This window comes from Impatiens glandulifera, chromosome 7 (genome assembly GCF_907164915.1).
Source record: "Impatiens glandulifera chromosome 7, dImpGla2.1, whole genome shotgun sequence".
NCBI classification, from domain to species: Eukaryota; Viridiplantae; Streptophyta; class Magnoliopsida; order Ericales; family Balsaminaceae; genus Impatiens; species Impatiens glandulifera.
This window is the reverse complement of record NC_061868.1, coordinates 11762304-11785341: the sequence shown is the minus strand read 5'-3', so window position 1 is coordinate 11785341 and position 23038 is coordinate 11762304. Positions and strand designations below refer to the sequence as shown.

At 29.6% G+C, this 23038-nt stretch overlaps 3 protein-coding genes across 5 annotated transcripts; 1 reads left to right on the top strand and 2 right to left on the bottom strand.

The window, feature by feature from the left end:
* Positions 1 to 332: 332 nt before the first annotated feature.
* Positions 333 to 11097, bottom strand: LOC124909528 (DNA-directed RNA polymerase III subunit 2-like). Its single transcript, XM_047450198.1, has 37 exons — positions 10982 to 11097; positions 8914 to 8986; positions 8680 to 8801; positions 8517 to 8585; positions 7189 to 7264; positions 7019 to 7112; positions 6887 to 6939; positions 6724 to 6785; positions 6526 to 6634; positions 6253 to 6363; positions 6091 to 6150; positions 5213 to 5266; positions 5037 to 5135; positions 4832 to 4891; positions 4657 to 4749; positions 4472 to 4573; positions 4274 to 4384; positions 4081 to 4197; positions 3749 to 3862; positions 3582 to 3662; positions 3353 to 3457; positions 3186 to 3266; positions 2967 to 3098; positions 2763 to 2807; positions 2592 to 2669; positions 2385 to 2524; positions 2208 to 2298; positions 2000 to 2124; positions 1749 to 1893; positions 1539 to 1669; positions 1345 to 1470; positions 1214 to 1269; positions 1060 to 1130; positions 900 to 984; positions 723 to 826; positions 509 to 637; positions 333 to 386 (listed from the first exon to the last, which is right to left on the bottom strand). The coding sequence occupies exons 1-37, from the start codon at positions 11095 to 11097 to the stop codon at positions 333 to 335; spliced, it is 3474 nt and encodes a 1157-aa protein (XP_047306154.1).
* A 3702-nt stretch (positions 11098 to 14799) lies between these two features.
* On the top strand, positions 14800 to 17290 carry LOC124945523. Of its 2 annotated transcripts, none has more exons than XM_047485976.1 (2): positions 14800 to 14960; positions 15504 to 17290. In XM_047485976.1, the coding sequence occupies exon 2, from the start codon at positions 15537 to 15539 to the stop codon at positions 17196 to 17198; it is 1662 nt and encodes a 553-aa protein (XP_047341932.1). In that variant the 5' UTR covers positions 14800 to 14960; positions 15504 to 15536; the 3' UTR covers positions 17199 to 17290. The 2 variants fall into 2 exon arrangements, with proteins under 2 accessions (XP_047341932.1, XP_047341933.1); XM_047485977.1 differs by having other exon boundaries at positions 14819 to 14960; positions 15508 to 17290.
* Positions 17291 to 17678: 388 nt separating this feature from the next.
* On the bottom strand, positions 17679 to 20327 carry LOC124945753 (probable E3 ubiquitin-protein ligase XERICO). Of its 2 annotated transcripts, none has more exons than XR_007099996.1 (3): positions 20157 to 20327; positions 18617 to 19122; positions 17679 to 18231 (listed from the first exon to the last, which is right to left on the bottom strand). XR_007099996.1 is itself a non-coding variant. In XM_047486242.1 (3 exons), exons 2-3 carry the CDS (start codon positions 19096 to 19098, stop codon positions 18201 to 18203), a joined length of 519 nt encoding a protein of 172 aa, XP_047342198.1. In that variant the 5' UTR covers positions 19099 to 19122; positions 20157 to 20327; the 3' UTR covers positions 17679 to 18200. The 2 variants fall into 2 exon arrangements, 1 of the variants encoding a protein (XP_047342198.1); XM_047486242.1 differs by having other exon boundaries at positions 17679 to 18237.
* Between the last annotated feature and the right edge of the window lie 2711 nt (positions 20328 to 23038).

Below are 23038 nucleotides of genomic sequence, written 5' to 3'. Positions count from 1 at the left end.
TACTAATCAAATTTAGACCATAACTTTTATCTCAAATTTCAAACATGGTTTATAAATACTAAATTGTTAAAATTACTAATCGTGTGGGTGTTAGTGACTAAAGTTACTAGGTTTCTAAGATAATAAAATGTTACTAAATAAATGAAGTAATATTAATTTCAGTATCCACAAAATAGAAAGAGGTGCATTTAAAAAGAAAAAAATGAAAATTTTCTCATTCAAAAAACTAAGACATACAAGTATCTTATACTCAACTATAATTAAACAAATATACATTAGATATATACCTATACTAAAAAATATGCACATTTGAACTAGATTAAGAAAAACGATCAAGACGCATCTCTAAGCTTCAATCGGGGGACAATGTTCATAGATTGAAGTTCCTAAAAGAAAAGAGAAAAACAAAATGAAAAATTCATTATCCCAACATTATCCAAATAATTAAGTTTCTATAAAATATTAATATAACCAAATAACAAACTTTTAAAGATAATGTATTTATTACCTGAAATAAAAGCTTGCATGCATATGGAACTTTCAGAGAAGCAACATTTTCTCCTGACTTACATGTTGAACAAACATTCATTTTGAGTTTATAATTATAGTAGCCCATCAAACCACATTTTTTGCAAACCTACACAAAAATGAATTCAACCATGTCAAAAATAACTCGGTTTTGTATATTTTTTATTTTCCCAAACGGTTTTGATGTAACCAACCTTAATCTCAAATGGATCGCTAGCGAGCATCAATCGTTCGTAAATCAACATGCTAGCTCCATAAGCAATCAAACAATCGCGTTCCATTTCTCCTACCCTTAATCCTGAAACAATAAAGAAAATGATTAATAAAGAAAAATGCTAATATGATGATGAATTAGTTTAACTTAAAACAACCTCCATTTCTTGCTCTTCCTTCTGTAGGTTGTCTGGTTATCATCACACGAGGTCCATTACCTCGGGCATGTATTTTGTCCATGACCTAATATCAACATACATATTAAAATGACAACACGATAAAGATAAGAAAAATAGTTTTTCAATCAACAAGCCTCACCATGTGTTTCAACCTTTGGTAATAAATAGGACCCATGAATATATATGCTTGAAGGGGGAAACCAGTTTCACCTGAGAAATTTCACAATATCAGAATGATAAATAACCATCAACTTTTAAACTTACAATACTAAAGTAATTTATAGAAGTTCCACCTGAGTAAAGAAAGTCTTTTCCATTGTAGTTGAAGCCATTTTTCACTAGTGTTTCACTGTCAAAACAAAATATTAAGATAGCTAAAGGATATAAGGATAAAAGAAGGCTCAATTCGTATCATTATCTTCACCTAATGACATCAACTGTATCAGCATGACCACTTGGTTCTCCAAATGCACTTCCATAGTGAAATCTACCACAAGAAGCACCAGCTTTACTACCAAGGAGCTCTATCAACTTCCCAACTGTCATTCGTCTGACAATCGAAAAAGAACATTATCAATATCCAACAAAATATTGGTAAGATAAAAAATGTTATAGTACCTGGGAAATCCATGCGGATTCATAATCAAGTCAGGACAAATGCCACGTTCAGAGTAAGGAAACTGTTCCTGATTAATAATAATGCCACAAACTCCTTTCTGTCCATGTCTGCTACTAAATTTATCACCAATCTACATACAAAACAAGTAAATAAAAAGGAAAGGAATAATTGTTTTAGATTTCCAAATTTCCACAAACTTTTTTACATACCTCTGGCCTACGAGTGTGTCTGATCATAAGTTTCAAAGACATATTATTATCTCTATCTGTGGATAAAGAAACCCTGTCAATAACCACAGGTGCATCCCCTTCTGCTGATAAGTCTTTGTATATTTGTTTGCAATCTCTATACTCTCTGAATTGAATCATTGGTTTGGTATGGTGAAACAAAATTAATTAAACATCTTACTATGAGGATGGAAAAAAGCTTAATTGTTGAAATATATGGATTAAAAACATACTTGTCATCCAAAAAATCTGATAAACGCGTCTCTCCACTCGTAACAAGAGGGATTTGTTTATTGACGTAGATATCACCTGACCTTATTATTTCTCCAGGGGAAGCAATTCCATCATTATCAAGTATCTGCACAAAATCAAACACTTTTAAAATGGAAGGTTTGCTCCTAAATTAAAATTAAAATATACATATAGATAAAACTTCATTACATTCATCTTCTCAGCATAGCATCCCTCTTTTATGGGTCTAATTATTCTGTCTTGTGAGTTATTGCCATATTTTTTAAGTACAGAAGGCATCCTGCGCAAAATAAAACATTACTTTCAAGTAACTCGTAACTAAACAATAATAAAATTAACAAGAAACTAGGATATGAGTGTCATCACTTTTTCATAACAATACAACGGCCAAAACCACGATCCAGAGTTGCTTTATTCATAACTATCGCATCATCAATATCATAGCCAGTGAAACTCATTACAGCAACAGTTGCATTCTGCCCTCCACCAAGTTTATCATATCCAACCTGCAAAAAGAACTTATCATAATCAATTTATCCCATGATAAATAGCATTATAATGCAGAATACTCACAAGCTCAATTGCCCTTGTAGTCAGCAAAGGCCTCTGAGGATAGACTAAAGAGTACATTAATTGATCCATTCGAATTAACTGCAAAGCAAGTCAAAAATCAAGTCAATACTTTTCAGAATTGCCTCATTTGCAAAGACTAGAGCATTTTGACAGTGATCATGTAAAACTTGCCTGATTATATGCTTGGTGACCCATAGCTTGCTTCCCCATAGCACACTGACAAAGATGAATTAGTAAAGTCATTAATACATATAAAAAACTGGGATCATTTTAAAGCAATGGCCTAACTGGATATAGTTGCCATAGAAATCGATATAATGGTAAATGGATTCTAGCCTTCATGACAATTTTCAAAAACATAAAAATAATAATAACCTGATATGTATTCCTAGGTGACTGATTATGATGAGGAAAAGGAATTAAACCAGCACAGACACCTAAAATAGTGAAAGGCTCGATTTCAATATGTGTTGTTTCTGCTGTAACATCTCTATCGTATAAAGCAATCTGAAAAATATTAAAACGCAGTATAATTGGTGTATCAGCTATAAGGCCAAAATACAGTTGCTTAACAAATTAATGGAAGAAACAAACCAATGCATTGTTCTCCTCATTGACATCGAGATACTCTATCAAACCATTGTGTAGAAAATCATCAAAAGTACGAACTCCATCCTTCAAAAAGAAAAGAAAACACAAAAAAGGGTCCATCCATAAGGTTTTTGTTCTCAAAATCAACCAATTACATGTGAAACACCTACTATTAACTCCTTCATATGATATTCCTTAATTTTCGATGCACCATTTTCAGCAATCAAAAGTGGACGACATACACGACCTCCATCTGAAGCCAAATAAACACAACGCTGCAAAGAAATTGAAATTTACTATGTGTTTCTCAAGATAATAAATAAATAACTAACTACTCATTTTTTGTATCATTTCACTAAGAGCCAATAACAAGAAAAGATAGAAAGTAATAAATCTTACATGTTTTTCATTAACAAATACACTAACAAACTCATTAAGTGTACCATTTCTTCGCAACATTCTCAATGCCTTGACAAACACCTGTCACAAAACAAGTTTGACAAGATTAGGAACAATAAAATGTAATATAAAACAAAACAAAAAATGTATCTAATAGAGCATTGTACCTGTGGCTTCCTATGGTTGCCAAGAATCCGCCCATTTAATACAACTTGAAAAGAGTCTTTTGAATGAAGTTCTACAGGTCGCAGTTTAATGTTTTGAATCCCCAGAGAATAGCACTAATGCAAGAAAATATCACAAATATCAGTTTAATGTGAGAAAATACTATGGATTGGATTAACCCATTTGGTCACCCCTATATGAAGATTTGTTGTTTGTGATATTGTTAATATAGATAGATAGATATATGAATCATTTCTTGAGTGCAAATCACATGCATCATAAATATAACAAAATGGATTTATTTTATGAAAACCAAAGCTTATTCCCTAAATACCATTGTTATTATAGGGTCTTCCTCCTCATGAGTTGTAACATGGGTCATCAAAGCAAGGTGTTTCACTAATCCACATTGTTCACTTTCAGGAGTATCACAAGGACAAAGCATACCCCACTGCTTCAAAACAAACAAAATATTACAAGACATAAAACCAAACTAAGATCAAGAAATACTAATATTAAAACCACACCTGACTCGTTTGCAATGCTCTAGGTCCACTAACTTTTCTTGATTTCTCAAATTGCGGTGAAACTCTCGTCATGTGACCTACCATCCCTATAAAAGATAGTCTTTGAACAACCTATTGAAAGAAAGAAAGAATTGTGTTCAGATTTATGTTACTTGTGACTATAATAATAAATTAAAGGAAAGATTTTAAAAACAAGACCTGTGTAATCCCTTTCCTGTGCATCCTAAACCGGTTGATATCCCAACTACCAGTAGAAAGAGCCCTTTGAATCCCATGGGTAATTCTGTCTGCTATGATGTGCTAGTTTATAGTCCAAACAGTTATTTTTTCTTAGAAAACACATTCAAAACAACCACAATTTGCTTCACAATTCATTTACTTACTTGAGAAATATCTAAATTACTAAATCGGCTCCACATTCCTATTTTTTTATCCACTACACTGATGACTTCTTCATTCATTGACTTAAATAAGTCCTGTACAGCAATACAAATTATAAATATTCAAGGGAAAAACAGTAACACTATCTGGATTTAACCCATAGTACAACAAGTTTACCTCAAATAGTATGGATAATAATTGGCCTGACAACTCAAACCTTTTATTACCTACATAATCCTACAAAAAAAAGAAACAACATCACCATGACTTTCACTCAAATGACTGAAATTTGTTTTTTGTTGAGTCATAAATTGAGAATGCCTAGATTCATTGCATGCAATAAGAGAAGCAAAATCATGTGTATGGTAAAAACAATAAGTACCTTGTCATCCACTACATCCCGATTCAAAACTACATCCATCATGCGTCGCATCATTATTGCGACATATAAGCACTTTTCACGAAAATTATCGCCATGAACCTAAGGGGTAAGAATATTTATCTATGAAACCTCAAATAAAATAGACAACGTAAAATCTAATGAAATCTATAACATACTGGAACATTGGCTATAAATAGATTTTTGAGTAGATAAAGTGCTCTGCCAAATCCCTGATAACAAAACAAAACTGGTAAGCAAACATGTAAAAACAACAAAGAAAACTTAAAGAAGTATAACAGTTTGAACATCAAACCTTTTGAGGCCCATCAGGAAAAGACGTGTTTTTTTTATGAATCTAAAAATGAAGATAACATTGAAAATGCATGAACATAGGTCAGTCACATTGTGTTGTAAGTAAGAAAAATTGTATAAATGATGTAGATATATGATTTCTAAATGAAATTTTGTTTTCCTGTACATATTTCCTTATCATTATTGTCAAAAACAAATTCTCCAGAGTTTATTCTCTAAATAAAAGTTAACACGATCCTCCACTGTCATTATCTCCGTTCATAGCGAGAATCGAACTTAAGACTTTTGATGTTTTAAACAATACTCTTTTTACTTGAACTATCCTATTAGATTCATATACAAATTATGTTTGTCTACTCTATTCTTAATAATAATATAAAAAAAAAACTACATACAAGAAGAATATAGACATAGTCTCCATATCAAAAGAATTACAGATCATCTATTTTTAAATGAAGAAACAATTTTCATGAACCCTCATTTTGAGAAGATCTCAAAATTTCAAAGAAATATCCAATAAATAAACATTACAGACCAAATCATCTATTAAGCATTACTTTCTTAGATTATATCATTTATATCAAACATGGATTTCATTCTGATATATGGGAAGTTCGAGCTACATTGACTGTCGGGGTCATGCTAGTTTTTAAAAAAAAAACATAAGAAGTAGTTCTTAAAATAAATAATCTCAATTTGAGAGTTGATACTTAGTACAAAAAAAACTTTTATCCTTCCTCACCTTCTTCTCAAGAAAATCTAAAGCTTGTTTTTGAGTATATACATTATTGCTGACACATTCCTGAAAAAATTAAGTAATAAATTGATCATGTAACTGGACAAATCATAACCTAAATCAAGTCAGAAATATTATTCTTGATCTTATTCTTGAAATATGTGTCACCTCAATGGATGGATTAAGTAGATCATTATAACAAGGATCTCTACCAAGCATCTGTACAACTTCTTGATCAGACTCCATACCCATTGCTTTCATTACCACCATGATGGGGACCTATATATAATTTTTTTGAAAAAAAAAACAGAATTATTCATCTGGTGGGAACCTATAAACAAAACAGCAAAATTGTTCTCCACAAATTGATAAAAAAAAATAAAAAATCCTTGAACCAATCACTGATCATTAAGGCTAAAGTAAAACATGTATTGTACAAACCTTATTTGTAGTGAATTGATTCATATATACATATATCTTCTCTTTCTCCATCCTTATAAGAGTTTTATTTCTTATTTGTGAAGTGAAGCTTGTAACTGATGCTTGAATACTGCAACCAAATTTATAAGCATAATTTATTTATTCTAAAAAAAAACAGGATTTATTCCTTAGAGTAAATAAAGAAAAGGAAATTATTACCATCCTTTATTGTTATCTATGAATATTCTGTTGTTTGACAATTGCTCTTGAATTAAAATCACCTGAAAAAAGAATAAAGAATTAATTAAATCATAAGTTGATGAACTTAATATAGGAACAAAATGTCAAACTTATATGAAAATGCATGCATTAAAACGATTACCTTTTCGGATCCATTTATAACGAAATATCCTCCGGGATCAAGTGGGCATTCACCTATAGCAAATACAAATATTAGTTTCATTGATGAAACATCCGCGAAAAGTCTATGAAGATAAAATATAACACATCAAACCTAGTTTTGCAAGTTCATATTCATCTTTCCCATGTAGAAAACAACGGTTACTCTTCAACATGACAGGCATTCTTCCTATTGGGACGGTTTTTGTCTAAGAAATTAAACATAGTTATTTTTGTGTTCCATTTCATATATACCATAAAATAAAATAAAATATGCATGGTTACCTTCATTACAGAAGACTGCATTAGGTCATATCTTCCATTAGTGTACTCAATCTTGACTAATATTGGAGCATCGTACCTAATTTACAGAAATAATAAATTCACAAAATTAGAATTAATTAACATTCAATTACAATTGATTAAAGTTCAGTTAAAGTGGCGGCTGGTTAAACCATAAGTTAGATTGACTATCCATGATATCAAATAAATTAACATTTAACACAATAATGTTAAATTTGGATATTAGAAAATTACCTACACTATAATTTTAAATTTTAATTTTTTTTAGTTGTAATTTAAAGTTAACGGCTGGTTAAACCATAAGTTAGATTGACTATCCATGATATCAAATAAATTAACTTTTAACACAATAATGTTAAATTTGGATATTAGAAAATTACCTACACTATAATTTTAAATTTTAATTTTTTTTAGTTGTAATTTAAAGTTATATATATATATATATATATATATATATATATATATATAATATATAGAAAAAATATAAATATTTAGATTAAATTAATGAGTTGAGAAATTTATTTATTACACGTGCTTTATATGTTAAGTTATATATATATATATATATATATATATATATATATATATATATATATTTATTTATTTAAAAGAAAATAAAAATGAAGAGAAACATTATATATACAGATTTTTTTTTTAATTATTATATATATACATAAATATTATATAAAGTTAGGTTAAAATTTTTTTAGACATAAATATAAAAATTAATAATGAGAATATATATATATATATATATATATATATATATATATATATATAATATTTTATATATAAAAATAAATAAATGAAGAGAGAATATTATATAAATCATGTTTAAAGTTACTTTGGTTTTTATATAAATATAAAAACTATTGATGAGAAAATTAATATATATATATATATATATATATATATATATATATATATATATATATATATATATTAATAAGAAAAGAATTTTTTATTGTATATATAAAATAAATTATGTATAGATAGAAATAAGTGAAAATTAAATATATATATATATATATATATATATATATATATATATATATATATATATATATATATATATATGATGAGAAAAAATATATAATATTTTTATTTAACTAAATTATGGGTGAGAGTTTAGCCATAGTTTATATAAAATCTGTTAAAGTTTGAACACAATAATAGAAGCTAAATTTTGGATATTCGAAAATTAACAACATTATAATTTAATTTTTTTAAATTGTGCAAACAAATTAACCACTAGAACTTTTATATATAGAATACTCTTTTCTTTCCCTTAATAAGGTAGACAGACTTACGTTGCATCAGAAAGTCGACATGATTTTGGTTTAAGCATGGTTTTCTCATCAATCCAAATATCTGTGTACCTATACAATGGGAGAATACATGCATGATCAAGATTCAAGAACACCTTTTGAATTGTCTAAGAAAACATATGATCAAATTCAAGATATATTATACCTAAGACTAACACTAGGATCTGCTTTTGAAACAATACGATCATTTGCTTGAACGATCTTTTTTATTCCAATATTGATAAAGTAGTTATATGAGTGCAATTGCTCCTTTGCCAAACCTCTCCTCTGTAAATCCAATATTAATTAACATGGTTCAATAAATGAAAACAGTGATAAAGATTTGAACCCTTTACTCCTTTAGAAATGATAAATACAAGAAATTGTATTTTTTTTTTACCTGGAGATATTCTGGGATTAGTTTATATTTGTCAACTTGTGATTTCACTGGATCACCCATACCAATGTTAACCCTAGAATCAGTAAAAGTAAGAAAATTTAGATACTATTTGATGAAGAGAATGAGTTATTTGATAAAGGGTTTGTATGATATGATCAAATAAATAGAAACCAAGATCAAGAAAGGGAATAGGAAAAACTTCATGACATTGTAAACCCAAGAATCAGTCAAGTAAGATTATTTGAAAAAAAAATATTACGATCAAATAAGCAAGATCAAACAAGTGAACAAGAAACATACTCTTGTTTATCTTTAGGAACCATTGTCAATATGGATAAAAAACATTTAAATTGAGTCCCTAATACTTTCGATCTATCACAGACTACAACTCTTATGAATTTAATTAAACATATATTTATAAAGGCATAAATTCCTATAGCAAGACGATGTGGGATAAAGCTCTACTCTTTATTTTCTTATTTTCAATGCAACATTTCTTTCTTCTTCTTTAAATACAAACAGTTTATTATTTAAAATGCATTTTTTATAGGATAAATGATAAATTTAGGACTATAGCTTTTGAGAATTTTGCAACAAAATCAATACCGCTCTCATCCTTCTTTCTATTACCACTTTTATCCGCGCATTTCGCCTTTTCTCTACCTCCATCAACAACCCCAAACAACAACCACCACCTTCACTATCACTAACCATACTTACACTACTATCATTATTTGAGTCTTTCATTTTATCTTATCTAAACGTGTTATTGTATATTTTGCATAATAAAGCTGCTTGTTGTTGTCCCTTCTTAAATTGTTTGTACTCACAACTCATATCCCCAATTCTATTACCAACATTACTTTTGGAATATTAGAAGAACAAGATGAATAAATTAATTAAATGAGCTCCTATCTTAAGAGAAAATGTTAGAAGCTTCATGATCAATTTCTTCATGTATGGTGCCATCAGGGGCGGAGCCAGGATGAAAAATTATCTGGGGCTGACTCCAACTTGCATCTCAGATTTAACTTTCTATGTTCCGCTTTTTTTTCAATAAAATTTCCACGATTATTAGAAGATGGAAACTCGTCATGCCCTCTCAATGCACACGCTTGCAAAGTGAGCCACCGAGTGCTTTCAATAGTTGTTGTAAGCCGTAATCTGTTATTTTGTTTTTCATCTGAAGACTGTGCATTTAGTACTTTGTCAATATGACAAGGATATTCATTAGATTATCAAGATATTCAACTGCCCTATTATGTGGTGAAATATTATATCCTATATGCATAACAATAGAGCATCTATCCTCATCATTAACTCGCTTTAAATATTTGAATCCATCTATTGTAAATGTAGGTTTTTGGGTTGCTTATGTTAAAACAAGAAACATTAGAAACAAAAAGCAGCATCTTTTAAAGGAGAGTATTCTAACCAAGTAAATTTCTTAAACCAATGACTTTGGACCGTCGATTTTGATTTCCAAATTTGGTCGGCGGGTACTCATCCTTAATAGGTTGATATGACCCCATCTTGATATAAGCTCGTCTAATTTCATCCCTTTGATTAAAAGGATATTTCCATATCGGAATACGTAATGTTGGATCAAGTTTAAGAGAACTTACATTAACATCAATTGTAGGAGATTTGTTAAGTTCTTGAGTAGGGATATCAAATTCTTTATTTTAACTTTTTATTAATATTAATTTATATTTTCTTATAAATTTTTGAAATTATTTAAAATTAAGAAATATAAAACACTATTATTATTAATTATATTGAAATAAATAAAAAATAATGTATAATATAATTTACAAGATTTTATATATATTATTATAAAATAAAATAAGTTAAAGGTGATGCTAGGGTTTGATCACCTGACCTCATATTCACATTTCAATAACATAGCCATCTGAGCTAAGACTTCACTTGTCAAACAAATATATAAAACATTTTCTTTTAGGATTTTAATTTAGGTGGGGCTGGAGCCCGCCCTAGCCCATGGATGGCTCCGCCTCTGGGTGCCACACATTACACCTCTCTGTTGTCCACTTGTATCACTTGGCACCTCACCTGGTCTTCCACCATGTGCATTTCCTGTATGTACTCGCACAACATGTGAATCCTCGGTGCCTCCATGCTCAATATATCCTTGTTGAATACTTTACTCACCCATTCTTCCATCTCTAACTCTTACCTTCCACAAAATGGCCATCTTCGATTCCAATTGCAACTATTGTTCTTTGATTCTTGCTCTTTGGTGAGAATCCATTCATCTTTTTTTTTTTTATATTAAAATAATTTAATAATTTATTAAATATATTTATTTTATTTTAATTAATATAAATTTTAAATTTTATTAAATTATAACTACATAATAATGAATAATTTAAAAAATTATATATATGACTAGACATTAAATTAATATTATAAAAAATAAAAAATTATTAATATTAAAAATATTTTTTTATAATTCTTTTCTTATTTTATTTTTTTATTATCTTAGTGACTTATATTAGAAAAAAATTATATGTTATATATATATATATATATTAATTGTATTTTTTTAGTGTTTATTTAAGTTTTTAAACCTACAAAAACATCTCATTTATTTGTTGGTGTCAAATGTCAGTTTGGATGTTTTTGGCTAAAATAATTTTATTTTATTTTTGTATGTGTTATTTAACTTTTTATATTTTATATTATATTAAAAATATTAACAATTTTATATTATATTTAAAACAAATAATTTAATTTAATTAATTAAATATTATAATAATTTATATTATGTCTCAAAGGACATACTTAAGTAGGGTAGGGGTGAGCAAACAGGTAAACTCAACCTGTATTATCTAACTCATATTCAACCCAAATTAAATGTATCAAATTCATAATCCAATCCATCCCATATTATTTACTAATATAGGTTGGATAACCCAAATTAAGTTTTCTTCATTTAACATGTATTTGACTTATTTAACACATTTTTATCCGTTTAACACGTTACGACATTTTTAACACATTTTTGACACGATTAACACGTTTTAAACATGTTTAACACGTTTTTCACGTTTTTGGCACGTTTAACACGTTTTGATACGTTTAATATTTTTTTGATACGTTTTTCACGTTTTGACTCGTTTTTCACGTTTTGACTCGTTTTTCACGTTTAACACGTTTTGACACGTTTAATATATTTTTCACACGTTTAACATGTTTTTAATACATTTAACACGTTTAAGACGTTTTTCATGTTTGACACATTTAACACGTTTTGACATATTTTTTACGTTTTTGACACATTTAACACATTATTGATATGGTTAACATGATTTTCACATTTTTGGCACGTTTAACATGTTTTTGACACGTTTAACACATTATTGATACATTTAACATGTTTTTCACGTTTTTGACACGTTTTAATACATTTTTCACGTTTTGGCTCGTTTAACATGTTTTGACATGTTTTAATACGTTTTTGGCACGTTTAACATATTTTGGTTAAACGTGTCCAAAACATAAAAAAAATGTGTTAAATGTGTCAAAACGTGTTAAAATGTCAAAAATGTGTTAAACGTGCGAAAATGTGTTAAACGTGTCAAAAACGTGTAAAAATGTGTTAAACGTGCCAAAAATGTGTTAAACGTGTCAAAAATATGAAAACCTTGTTACAAATGTCAAAATTATGTTAAACTTGCAAAAAAATTTGTTAAATGTGCCAAAACGTGTTATATTTGCAAAAGTTTGTTAAAACTATCAAAACGTGTTAAACGTGCCAAAAATGTGTTAAACTTGTCAAAAATATGAAAACCTTGTTACAAATGTCAAAATTATGTTAAACATGCAAAAAATTTTGTTAAATGTGCCAAAACGTGTTATATTTGCAAAAGTTTGTTAAAATTGTCAAAACGTGTTAAACGTGCCAAAAATGTGTTAAACGTGTCAAAAATATGAAAATCTTGTTACAAATGTCAAAATTATGTTAAACATGCAAAAAAATTTGTTAAATGTGCCAATACGTGTTATATTTGCAAAAGTTTGTTAAAATTGTCAAAACGTGTTAAACATGTCAAAAACATGTTAAATGTGCAAAAACGTGTTAAACATGTTAAAATATCAAAAATGTGTTAAACGTGTTACACATAACAAAACGTGTTAAATGTGCTAAAAATGTGTTAAATATACCAAAAACGTGTTAAACATGTCAAAAACGTGTGAAAAAAGTTTAAAATGTGTTAAATATGTGAAAAATGTTTGAAACGTGTTAAACATGTCAAAAACGTGTTAAACATGCTAAAAATGTGAAAAACATGTTACAGTGTGAAAACGTGTTAAATGTGTCAAAAACGTGAAAAACGTGTTATAAGTGTGAAAACGTGTTAAACGTGCCAAAAACGTGTGAAAAATGTGTTGAACGTGTTAAACATGTCAAAAACGTGTTCGATTGTAATGGAGATCAACGTAGTGAAAATCAAGAGAGTATATTAAAGTTGGAAGATGGTTAGTTTATATTGAATTAATAAGAGAGAATTAAATTAAATTTATATAATTTGGGTAATTTAAGTAACATTAACCCAATCCAAATTAAACTCAACCTAACCCAACCCAAATTAACTTATCCAAATTAATATTTTGGGTTTGGGTTAGGATTGAGAATTAGGATTAGGTCGACCGATAATATGTTCACCCCTTAATAGCGTAGTTTTAATTATTTTTGTATTTTTTTTTAAGAGTTAGGTAATGGGTGACCCTAAACAGCTGCCTAGCTACTGCCAGGCCAACTTAGATTTTAAATTAGTGAATATAATTATATTCAATATGGTGCAATGAATATTTTTAAAATACATTTATCAGCTCTTAGTCTAAATTTTATAAATGTAAAGATTTATTGAATGGAATGTTGATTTTAAACAATTGTTCTAATTGTAAAGATTCATAGCAACAAATGTTGCAACCTCAAAGTCTAAGGATTTAGAATGAAAATGTTAGTAAAAAGTTAAATCTTGCTATTTTATTTGCCATTCAGAAATCTTCTATAAGAAGGATTTCTTAAAAAACTTTTGTCGTGTAATGATCTCCCCTTAAAAAACAAATAATGGAATTTTTTAGTCATTTTTAAGTTGGCTTAAATGTGATGTTTCTTATTGGAGAAGAGTTCAATTATATGGTAATTATTGTCCACATCTTCCATTTTCTACATCAAGACTAAATTGACACTAAATTTATTTTGTTTATAAGAGTTGAGTAGATTCTTATTGATCACACTAAATTATTATTATTATTACTTTTTTTAAAGAATATGTTGCTTTTGTATTTATTTTTTTTTATATAATTTACAAATAAATAGTACAATATATATGAACTAACGACGTCTAGAATGATGTGTCACTGTTTGATAGGATTTGAAATTTGATAGAAAAAAAAATGTATTTTTCAAGTTTCTTGTCACATTAATTAATTCGACATAATTCAATTACACAAAATTTATGCTCCCTATACTTATTTATTTTGTTACATTATAATTTCTTAAATTAAGAAGAAATAAGATCACTTAAATTGTGTATTAGTATCATTTACCAATACAGATATATAAATTTACAATTTACAAGTCAAATTTAACTTATAGAATAATTTAAGTGATAAAAATTTTGACAACAAAATCAAATATCAATTTAATTTGCACCCAAATTAAAATGTTATCATGACTATAAAATTGCATCAACTTTATAAATTAAAAAAAAATACTTATTTAATCATCTAAAATCAGAATGAAAGTGTACAAGTTAAGAATAATAATACATTTAGCAAAATAATATAATAATATATAAAATAATTTTAAAAAACAAATTGAAGATATTTATACATTTTCTATGATATCATCACTTCCTTTATAGTCTTGATCATAGAAATCAAGTGGAGATTACAATTTACATTTACAGGGAAGGTTAGAGAGAGAATCTGTGTGTGTCCTCTAGGGTTAGAGTAGAGCAGACAGAGATTACGTTTTTCTGCTTCGATGATGATAAACAGCATCTTCATATAAGGTAAATCGAAACTCCAAGCATTGGATTTGGATCTATATTCTGTTTCTTCCACCATTGCATTTAGATCTATATTTCTGTACGCTTCTTCATGTTGTTGCTGCATTCAATTGAAACGAGGAAGAATTAGTGTAAAACATTGATAAATTCGTCAGTTTCATGATAAATCAGAATTGAAACATGTGAGAGCTGTTATAGGTTAAATCTGAGTGAGAATGAGAACCTGAGCTGTTCTAATTGGCGCGAGTTCATCCTCCGCATCTCTATGTTGCTAGTTTCATAATAAATCAGAGAATTTATAACATCTGATAGCTTCGTTTGAAGATCCTAAGTATTCTTATTATATGATCATTTAATTACTCAATTGATAACTGCCGTAAGTGTAGCTCTTGATTTTGACCTAAATTGCTTAATCCTGAACTTGTTCTCCAATTTAGGGTTTTATGAAGGATATATTCTCAGATCAGTGTGATTTTGATTATGGATAGAATTTATCATTCTTTAGTTTCTTGTTAATACTCTTAATTGTTTTCTCATTTAATGTAGGTAGCCTTGATTGAGTTCATTTGTTCTTGAAAAATGTTGAACCGAAATTCATTATCAAGAACTGGAAATTTCTTGCCCGAAAAACTTGGCCAAGATGTTGTGAAACTAATTAGCAACCTCTGTTTCACCATTTTCGTGATCGGAGTACTGGTTTTCACCATTATAGCTGCTACATACGAGCCGGAGGATCCACTCTTTCTTCCGTCGAACAAACTAACAAATTTCCTCACCTCGACTTCAAACGCGACGTTCAAATCCGACAACTCGGTTGTTAGAACGGGAGAGGACTTCATGCCTGCAAACCAAACCGATTTCGCAAACTTCATAAATGTAACCGATTTCGAAACATTGGAGCCCACGAAGGTTAATTGTGAAGGTGAAATCGATTGCACTGATCCTGAAGTTTTTCAACTTATGATGAAGTCGGCTATTGAGCGTTTCAATGATATACATTTTTACCGTTTTGGAAAATCTGTTCGCGGCGATATGGATAATTCTTGCCACATGGCGTGGAGGTTTAGGCCCAAGGAAGGAAAGGCGGCTGCATTTTATAAGGATTATCGGAGCTTCGAGATTTTGAGATCGGAGAATTGTAGTATGAGCGTCGTTTCGATCGGAGAGTATCATTCAGGTCAGAATGCTCGAAAGAGAAAAAGGAAGAATGAAAAGGCTGGTTTTGAGAAAGAACAACCGTCGGTTAATCTTCCGGTGGTCGGGGAGACCGATGGGGTGAACGATACCCTTCCCGTGGTTGAATCTCGGGGGTCATTTGGAACCGGGAAGTACTTGGCGTACGTGGGCGGAGGGGATCGGTGCAAGAGCATGGATCATTATCTGTGGAGTTTCATGTGTGCGTTAGGGGAAGCGAAATATTTGAACCGAACTTTGGTTATGGACTTGAGTGTTTGTTTGAATTCGATCTACACTTCCTCGGGTCAAACCGAAGAAGGGAAGGATTTTCGATTCTATTTCGATTTCGAGCATTTGAAAGAATCGGCCTCGGTTTTAGACCACTTTCAATTTTGGTCCGACTGGAAGAAATGGCATCGGAAAGACCATTTACGTCTCCATCTCGTCGAGGATTTTCGTATAACCCCGATGAAACTAACCGACGTCGAGGACACATTGATCATGAGGAAATTTGGAATGGCGGAGCCGGATAATTATTGGTACAGGGTTTGCGAAGGGGAGACGGAATCCATTGTGCAAAGGCCGTGGCATTTGGTGTGGAAATCGCGACGGTTAATGGACATAGTTTCGGCGATCACGGCTCGGCTAAATTGGGATTTCGATTCGGTTCATATAGTGAGAGGAGAGAAGGCAACGAATAAGGAGGTTTGGCCGAATCTAGAAACGGATACTTCTCCCGAATCGATTCTCTCCGTTCTGTCAGAGAGAATCGATGACGGGAGGAACGTATACGTCGCGACTGATGAACGGGACGTGTCGTTTTTCGACCCGTTGAAGGATAAATATACTACACATTTTCTGGAGGAATATAAAGATTTGTGGGATGAGAATAGCGAGTGGTATTTGGAAACGAAGAAGCTTAACAACGGAGTCGGGGTTGAGTTTGACGGTTATATGAAGAATTTGGTTGATACGGAAGTGTTCTTGAGAGGAAAGAAGCAGATTGAAACATTTAACGATCTCACTCGGGATTGTAAGGATGGAATTAACACTTGCACTTTGTAACACTTTGTAGTTTTCTTGAACTTAAAAACCTCTTCTTGGAAAAAATAGACATTTCTTTGAATCCCACTATTAAGGATGTTTGGTTTAAAGAAGACAAGGGAATTGTAGTCGATAAATGTGAGAAGGAATGAGAATATATATGATTGATTGAGATGTATTATTTTTTTTTTTTTGTTAGTAATGTATTCATTACCATCTTATCTTTGTAATGGAAAAGTATTAATATATAATGTTATTTTTATTATATTTTAAAGTGAAGATGAATATACTCATCCTATCCACCATCCAAACATCATTATTGAATCTCTTCCTCATTCCAAACTCCTAAACCCATGTAAAAACACATCCAAAAGTGTTTATTTGATTTTTAAATGGATAAGATAAATTTAAGGATAAATATGATTAGAAATAATATTTCCAAATTAAGTAAATATTTTGTTCTCTACATGTAAACTGACAACCTCCCATAAATAAAATGCTAAAAATGAAATAGTGGTGCAAAATTAAGGACTCCCCTCTTCATCTTTCATGTTCTAGTCTCAATAATTTTCTCTCATTCTCCTCCACAAGAAACATCCTTCATTATTGCAAATTGAAGAAAAAAAGTTATCTTATCAATAATCCAAGGTAATTAAGTTCCTCTATCATTGAATTTGAATTTAGATTCTTTAAGAAAGTAAACTTATTTCATAATCTATCTGAATTTTGGATCCTAATTGAATATTTATAATTTATTTCTTTAAGGAAGAAATGCCTGAGAAAGCAGAAATAGATGTGAAAAAGATGATGATGAACAACATAACATCTCCATTAAGCATGACAGAAGGAGATAATTCTCCATCAAAAAGAACATCATTGTCACAACCATCATCACCAGTTGGAAAACCGCCTGTCAAGTTAGTTGTTTCGTGTCTTTGCTCGCCCACCACCCACGTTGGCTCCTTCAGGTGTCGGCATCACCGCAACGCAAACTCTAACTCCGGCATGGTTCGCAGCTCTGGCTCAGTTGGCTCCAAGCTCTTCGAACTCCAATCTGTCACTTGCCAACAAGTGAAAAAATAAAATTTTGTCCATTTCCCTTATTATTATTACTCATATTTTATTTGTAGAATAAAAAAAAACACCATTTGGTACAATAAACAATCCCCATTTAACCGTTTTATCAAATCTATAGAAACAGGGGGGAAATGGTCACTTAATATTGTAGAAAAAAGAAAATGCATCAATTGGTACAATAAAGTTTCAACCATTCGGGACCTAAAGAATCCCATATATTCAATCATGGTATTTTCGGTGGGAATCCATTTGAGCTACCCTGAGTTGGGTTGACAATCTCATTTCTCATTGAATATATACTTCTAATGGATGTAATCACAAAACTATACATTGCAAACTAGTCGGACTCGAGCCGAGCTTACCAAAAATACGACATATCTTCTTCCTCTTCGGATGACATGACAGGGCTCCTGCAGAGCGGGCACGTGATGTTCCAACAGTCCAGCCATTTCTCCATGCAATTTGCATGAAAAACATGGCCGCATTCTAGCTGGTTTATTAAGGATTCGTCTTCAAACTCGTTTAGGCAAACCGAGCACTCTTGTTCGTGATGACATATTGAGCCGAACTTGATAGGTGGATTTCGGGTTCGAAACTCTTCACTATACCACCATTTTGAAGGGCTGCCTCGCGATTCAAGTGAATCAGGTAATTGGTTATCAATGTTGTACTCATCTCTCGAAATGGTGTACTCTTCGAGTGATGATGTAGTTCTTCGAATACCGGCCACACGGAGCATTGAGTTGACCAAACCCTTGACCATATTGATCGACATGACCGTGCTTACCAAAACAACACAAAGTACTCCTCCATCGGAAGGAGTTGGGTAAGTAGAAAGACCCATTTAATATTATCACAATTCACAACCCTAAAACAATTAAGAGATGAAAAAGAGTTAAATTTCTATCATTTGATCAAAAATATTACTCTTAACACAACAAATACATTTTCATTTCATAAAAGAATTTGTAGTTGGATGAGATCATAATTTCATTAGACAAAATGCAAAAACAACCATTTTGAAGCACTTTCTGGAGCTCTAGTGCTGAATCTGAGTTTGTACAAAAAAAAACAACATGAAATTTATAAATATATGTCTAACTATGTTCTATGTTTTATAACATTATCTCATGTAAAACATAGTCTAAATCAACATCTGGATGAAATACTTCGTAAAAGAAAGGATATCCAAAGAAATTTATCAACATTTTCTGTCCAAATTCATACCAGATCCAGCTCCAGAAAGAGTTTCCAAAGGGTGGTTTCGTTATCAAATACATAAATATATCTCTTTTGGACTAAATTTAACGGATCCAGATACATAAAAACATAAACAATAAGTGTTTATATCAGATTAAGTTTAGTTCTCAAGCATAACCTCATCCAAATATGTTTTTTTGGATCCAAAATTGGTGTTTCCAAAATCTAAGTATAACATAATCCAGAAACACCAGTACATCTAAAGCAAAAGACCATCATCAGGTCAATACAAGATCAAACAGTCATGAAAACCCCCTTTTATAGATTGAAAAACTAATATACAAATGTTGGAGATAGTCATATAGCTAATGATATCTCATCTAAACAACCAAAAAAGCACACATAAACACTGAAGAATCAGATCAATACCCAGAAGAATTTGATTCCTAAATCAATTTCTATAATTGAGGATAAAAGGAAGAAACACAAAGCAAAGACAGATAGAGAATTAAAAAAACTGAGATCTAGATATACAAGTTTAAACAAATATAGTAAATCAAATTGAAACATGACTATCAGATTTGAAAGACCAACAAATAAATATGTAAAATAGAAGCAAGATCATGTTCTTCCCATCTGAAGCAAATGTACACAGCACATATATAACAGAAAGAAGGGTCTTACACTATTGGATGAACTTACTTATTCACTCTTTTGAGCTATATATGAAATTGCAGAGATTTGATTGGAGAAATCCTGAAAAAGAAGAAATGGGTTTTCGAAAAAAGGAGATTATTTGATTAGATCCCGAGCAAAAAGATGGTTTGGGATAGTGCCGCCGCCAACGGTGGAGGAGTTGGTGGTGGTGGTGATGATGATGATAATGGTCCTCTTTAAATATTTTTTTGATAATTTATAAAGAGATGATGGGATGGGGCCCGCTAGTGTAGTTTTATTGGCTTCAAAGAGGTAAAGCCCGACCTACCCATGACCCATCTTCTTGCTAACCGTAGTTATATTATTTAACCTTGGTTTATCTTCTATAATGAAAATTAAATGTTAAATTAATTCATTATAAATATATGAATATAAATGATTAGATGATAGAATTTGGTAAGAGAATGACTTGGCATACTGAAAAAATTAAATAATTTTTTTTTTCTCTTTTTTCTCTCACTTTTATATTTTTCAACCAATGAAAACATTTTCCAAAACCAAGTTATTCGCTGAAAAAATTAAATAATTTCTCTTTTTTCTCTCTTTCCTCTCACTTTTACATTTTCCAACCGAATGTGATGCCAAATCATTCCTCACCAAGTTCTCTCACCAAATTCTCTCTATCACTCCTCATATATTAATATTAATTACATTTTTTTTTAGAGACAACCCATTGTTATAACTTCATTAAGTAAAGAATCTTCTTAATATATAGCTAAATATCTATAGTTTATCATATTTTTAGTTTAATATTTTATTGTAGTTTAATTTAAATATTTGTATAATATCAAATAATCAATTTAATTCTTTAAATTAAATTATAAGTTTTTTAAAATGATAATAAAAAACATTAACACTAATAAAGACTTATTTTAACACAAAAAAACACACTCTATATCCTTAATTCAATCATTCAAAAAAAAAAGTTTACATGAATTATTTAATTTTTTCATTTTAAAAAAAATAAAGAGAACTAGCATTTTGGTCTCTAACTCGTTATTTTAAATTAAAAAGAACTAACATAACACTCACTTATATAATTTTCGGTTTAAACTCAGGGGTTTTCCAAAAACATATAAAACATTTAATTGTGTAAATAAACTCTATTTCTATATACTTTGTTTTACATAGAATTGTATACATGTAAACTAAACTTTAATCTCAAACCAAATTTAATTTCTCATGGTAGCTAAGAAACACTAAATTTGTCAAAATAATTTTTTTTTAAGTTGAGTTATAGTTAGTACACTCTAATTTAAAAATTTTATGACCGTAAAAGATATATAAAATCAAATTAAAATAATTATATATGTGTTAACCTCGATAAACCCAACTATTTTAAAGTTGAAATTCTCGTTAGAACACTCTAATTTAAAAAAAATATTATGATAGTAAAAGACCTATAAAATAAAATTTAAATAATTATGTATGTGTTGAACTCATAAAATCAAAATACAATAACGCGTTGTGCTACATAACACCATGAACAAACCTAATTTTAAACGCGCAAACTTTCTTCAAAAAAGAAGAAAAGTAGGTATATTAATTAGATTAGATTTGATGAGTATGAGTATAATTGATCAATTTGCCTAACTTAAAATGCTTAAAAGCAGTCAAACACCCACTTTAATTAGATTGCTTAGCAATGGAATGAAACTGCCTAATTCCTGTTCTTTCCATTATGGAATGAGCAATTAATCAAGATTCAAGGCCACCATAAAGGGTAGCAATGGAATGGAACTGCCTAATTCCTGTTCTCTCCATTATGGAATGAGCAATTAATCAAGATTCAAGACTACCATAAAGGGTATTAATGTCCAAACCTCGACTAATTCACAAAACATTGACACCTCTCATTTTAATTTAAACGATTTTAGTCAAATGAAAATGGAAATTATAGACGTGAATAATGTTACTTTCTTAAAAATTAAAATAAATAAATAGGAACTAGAGATCCAACTTATTCATATATAACTACCCTAAATTAGTGTACAACATTATCTATAAGTTAATATGATAGGAAGTAAATTGTGAAAATGATAGAAGTGTATTTAATGAATATGATTACACTCTCTATTTTTTAAACAATTATCATTTTACAATAATAACTTTTAATTTCTATCCTAAAACATTTTTTTTTTAAATCTACATCAAATAGATTATTAAGAGATTATTCAAATAACACTATTAATTCCACCATGGAGTTATTATTAAGATATTATTGTATACAATTATAAATATAATTTAGTTATCACAAGTGAGTGTTTATATTCTATTAACAAATATTATTATAGTGTTACAAGTGGTATAATGGATTGCTAATATTTTTTGGGGTCAATAATTGCTAATACTATCTACTAAAGTTAAACTTATCCTATAATTTAATAATAATAGAAAATCGACAAACCCATTTGAAATTAATAATGATGGTATGGTTGAACATTATTATATTAAGAATTATCTTATTTAAATAAATAAAAATGCATATTTTTAAATATTAAAATGACAATAAATGCAGGTGAAATCATAATGTCATCTCTTTTACCTCTTGACACTTGTCCCTCTATATGAGCTGAGTTGTCACTCTCTACTCTCTTTTTCAGATTATTTTCAAATTAAATTAAATAACTAACTAAACAAATATTATTACATTATAAAAAAGTATTATTTATTTTAATGAATAATAAAACAATAATAGATATTATAAATAAACTGTCCTTTATACTATTTAAATTAATCAATAATTAATATATTTTTTTTAATTATTAAAAAAAATCTAGATAAGTGTGCACGTGTTGACATATAGCAAAGGAACGGAGACTAACCCCACCGGTTCGGTCTTCATGTCCGGTGGCCAAACGAAAAAT

What these genes read in the sequence shown, in the direction of transcription:
- LOC124909528 (XM_047450198.1), bottom strand. Translation starts at nt 11,097, where the DNA reads ATGGAAGAATGGGTGAGTAAAGTATTCAACAAGGATATATTGAGCATG. An exon ending in GACACACTCGTAGGCCAGAG is followed by an intron (nt 1,670 to 1,748) that starts GTATGTAAAAAA and finishes TTTTGTATGTAG; the next exon opens with ATTGGTGATAAATTTAGTAG. An exon ending in AATCCGCATGGATTTCCCAG is followed by an intron (nt 1,471 to 1,538) that starts GTACTATAACAT and finishes TTCGATTGTCAG; the next exon opens with ACGAATGACAGTTGGGAAGT.
- LOC124945523 (XM_047485976.1), top strand. Translation starts at nt 15,537, where the DNA reads ATGTTGAACCGAAATTCATTATCAAGAACTGGAAATTTCTTGCCCGAA.
- LOC124945753 (XM_047486242.1), bottom strand. Translation starts at nt 19,098, where the DNA reads ATGGGTCTTTCTACTTACCCAACTCCTTCCGATGGAGGAGTACTTTGT. An exon ending in GAAGATATGTCGTATTTTTG is followed by an intron (nt 18,238 to 18,616) that starts GTAAGCTCGGCT and finishes CTTGTTGGCAAG; the next exon opens with TGACAGATTGGAGTTCGAAG.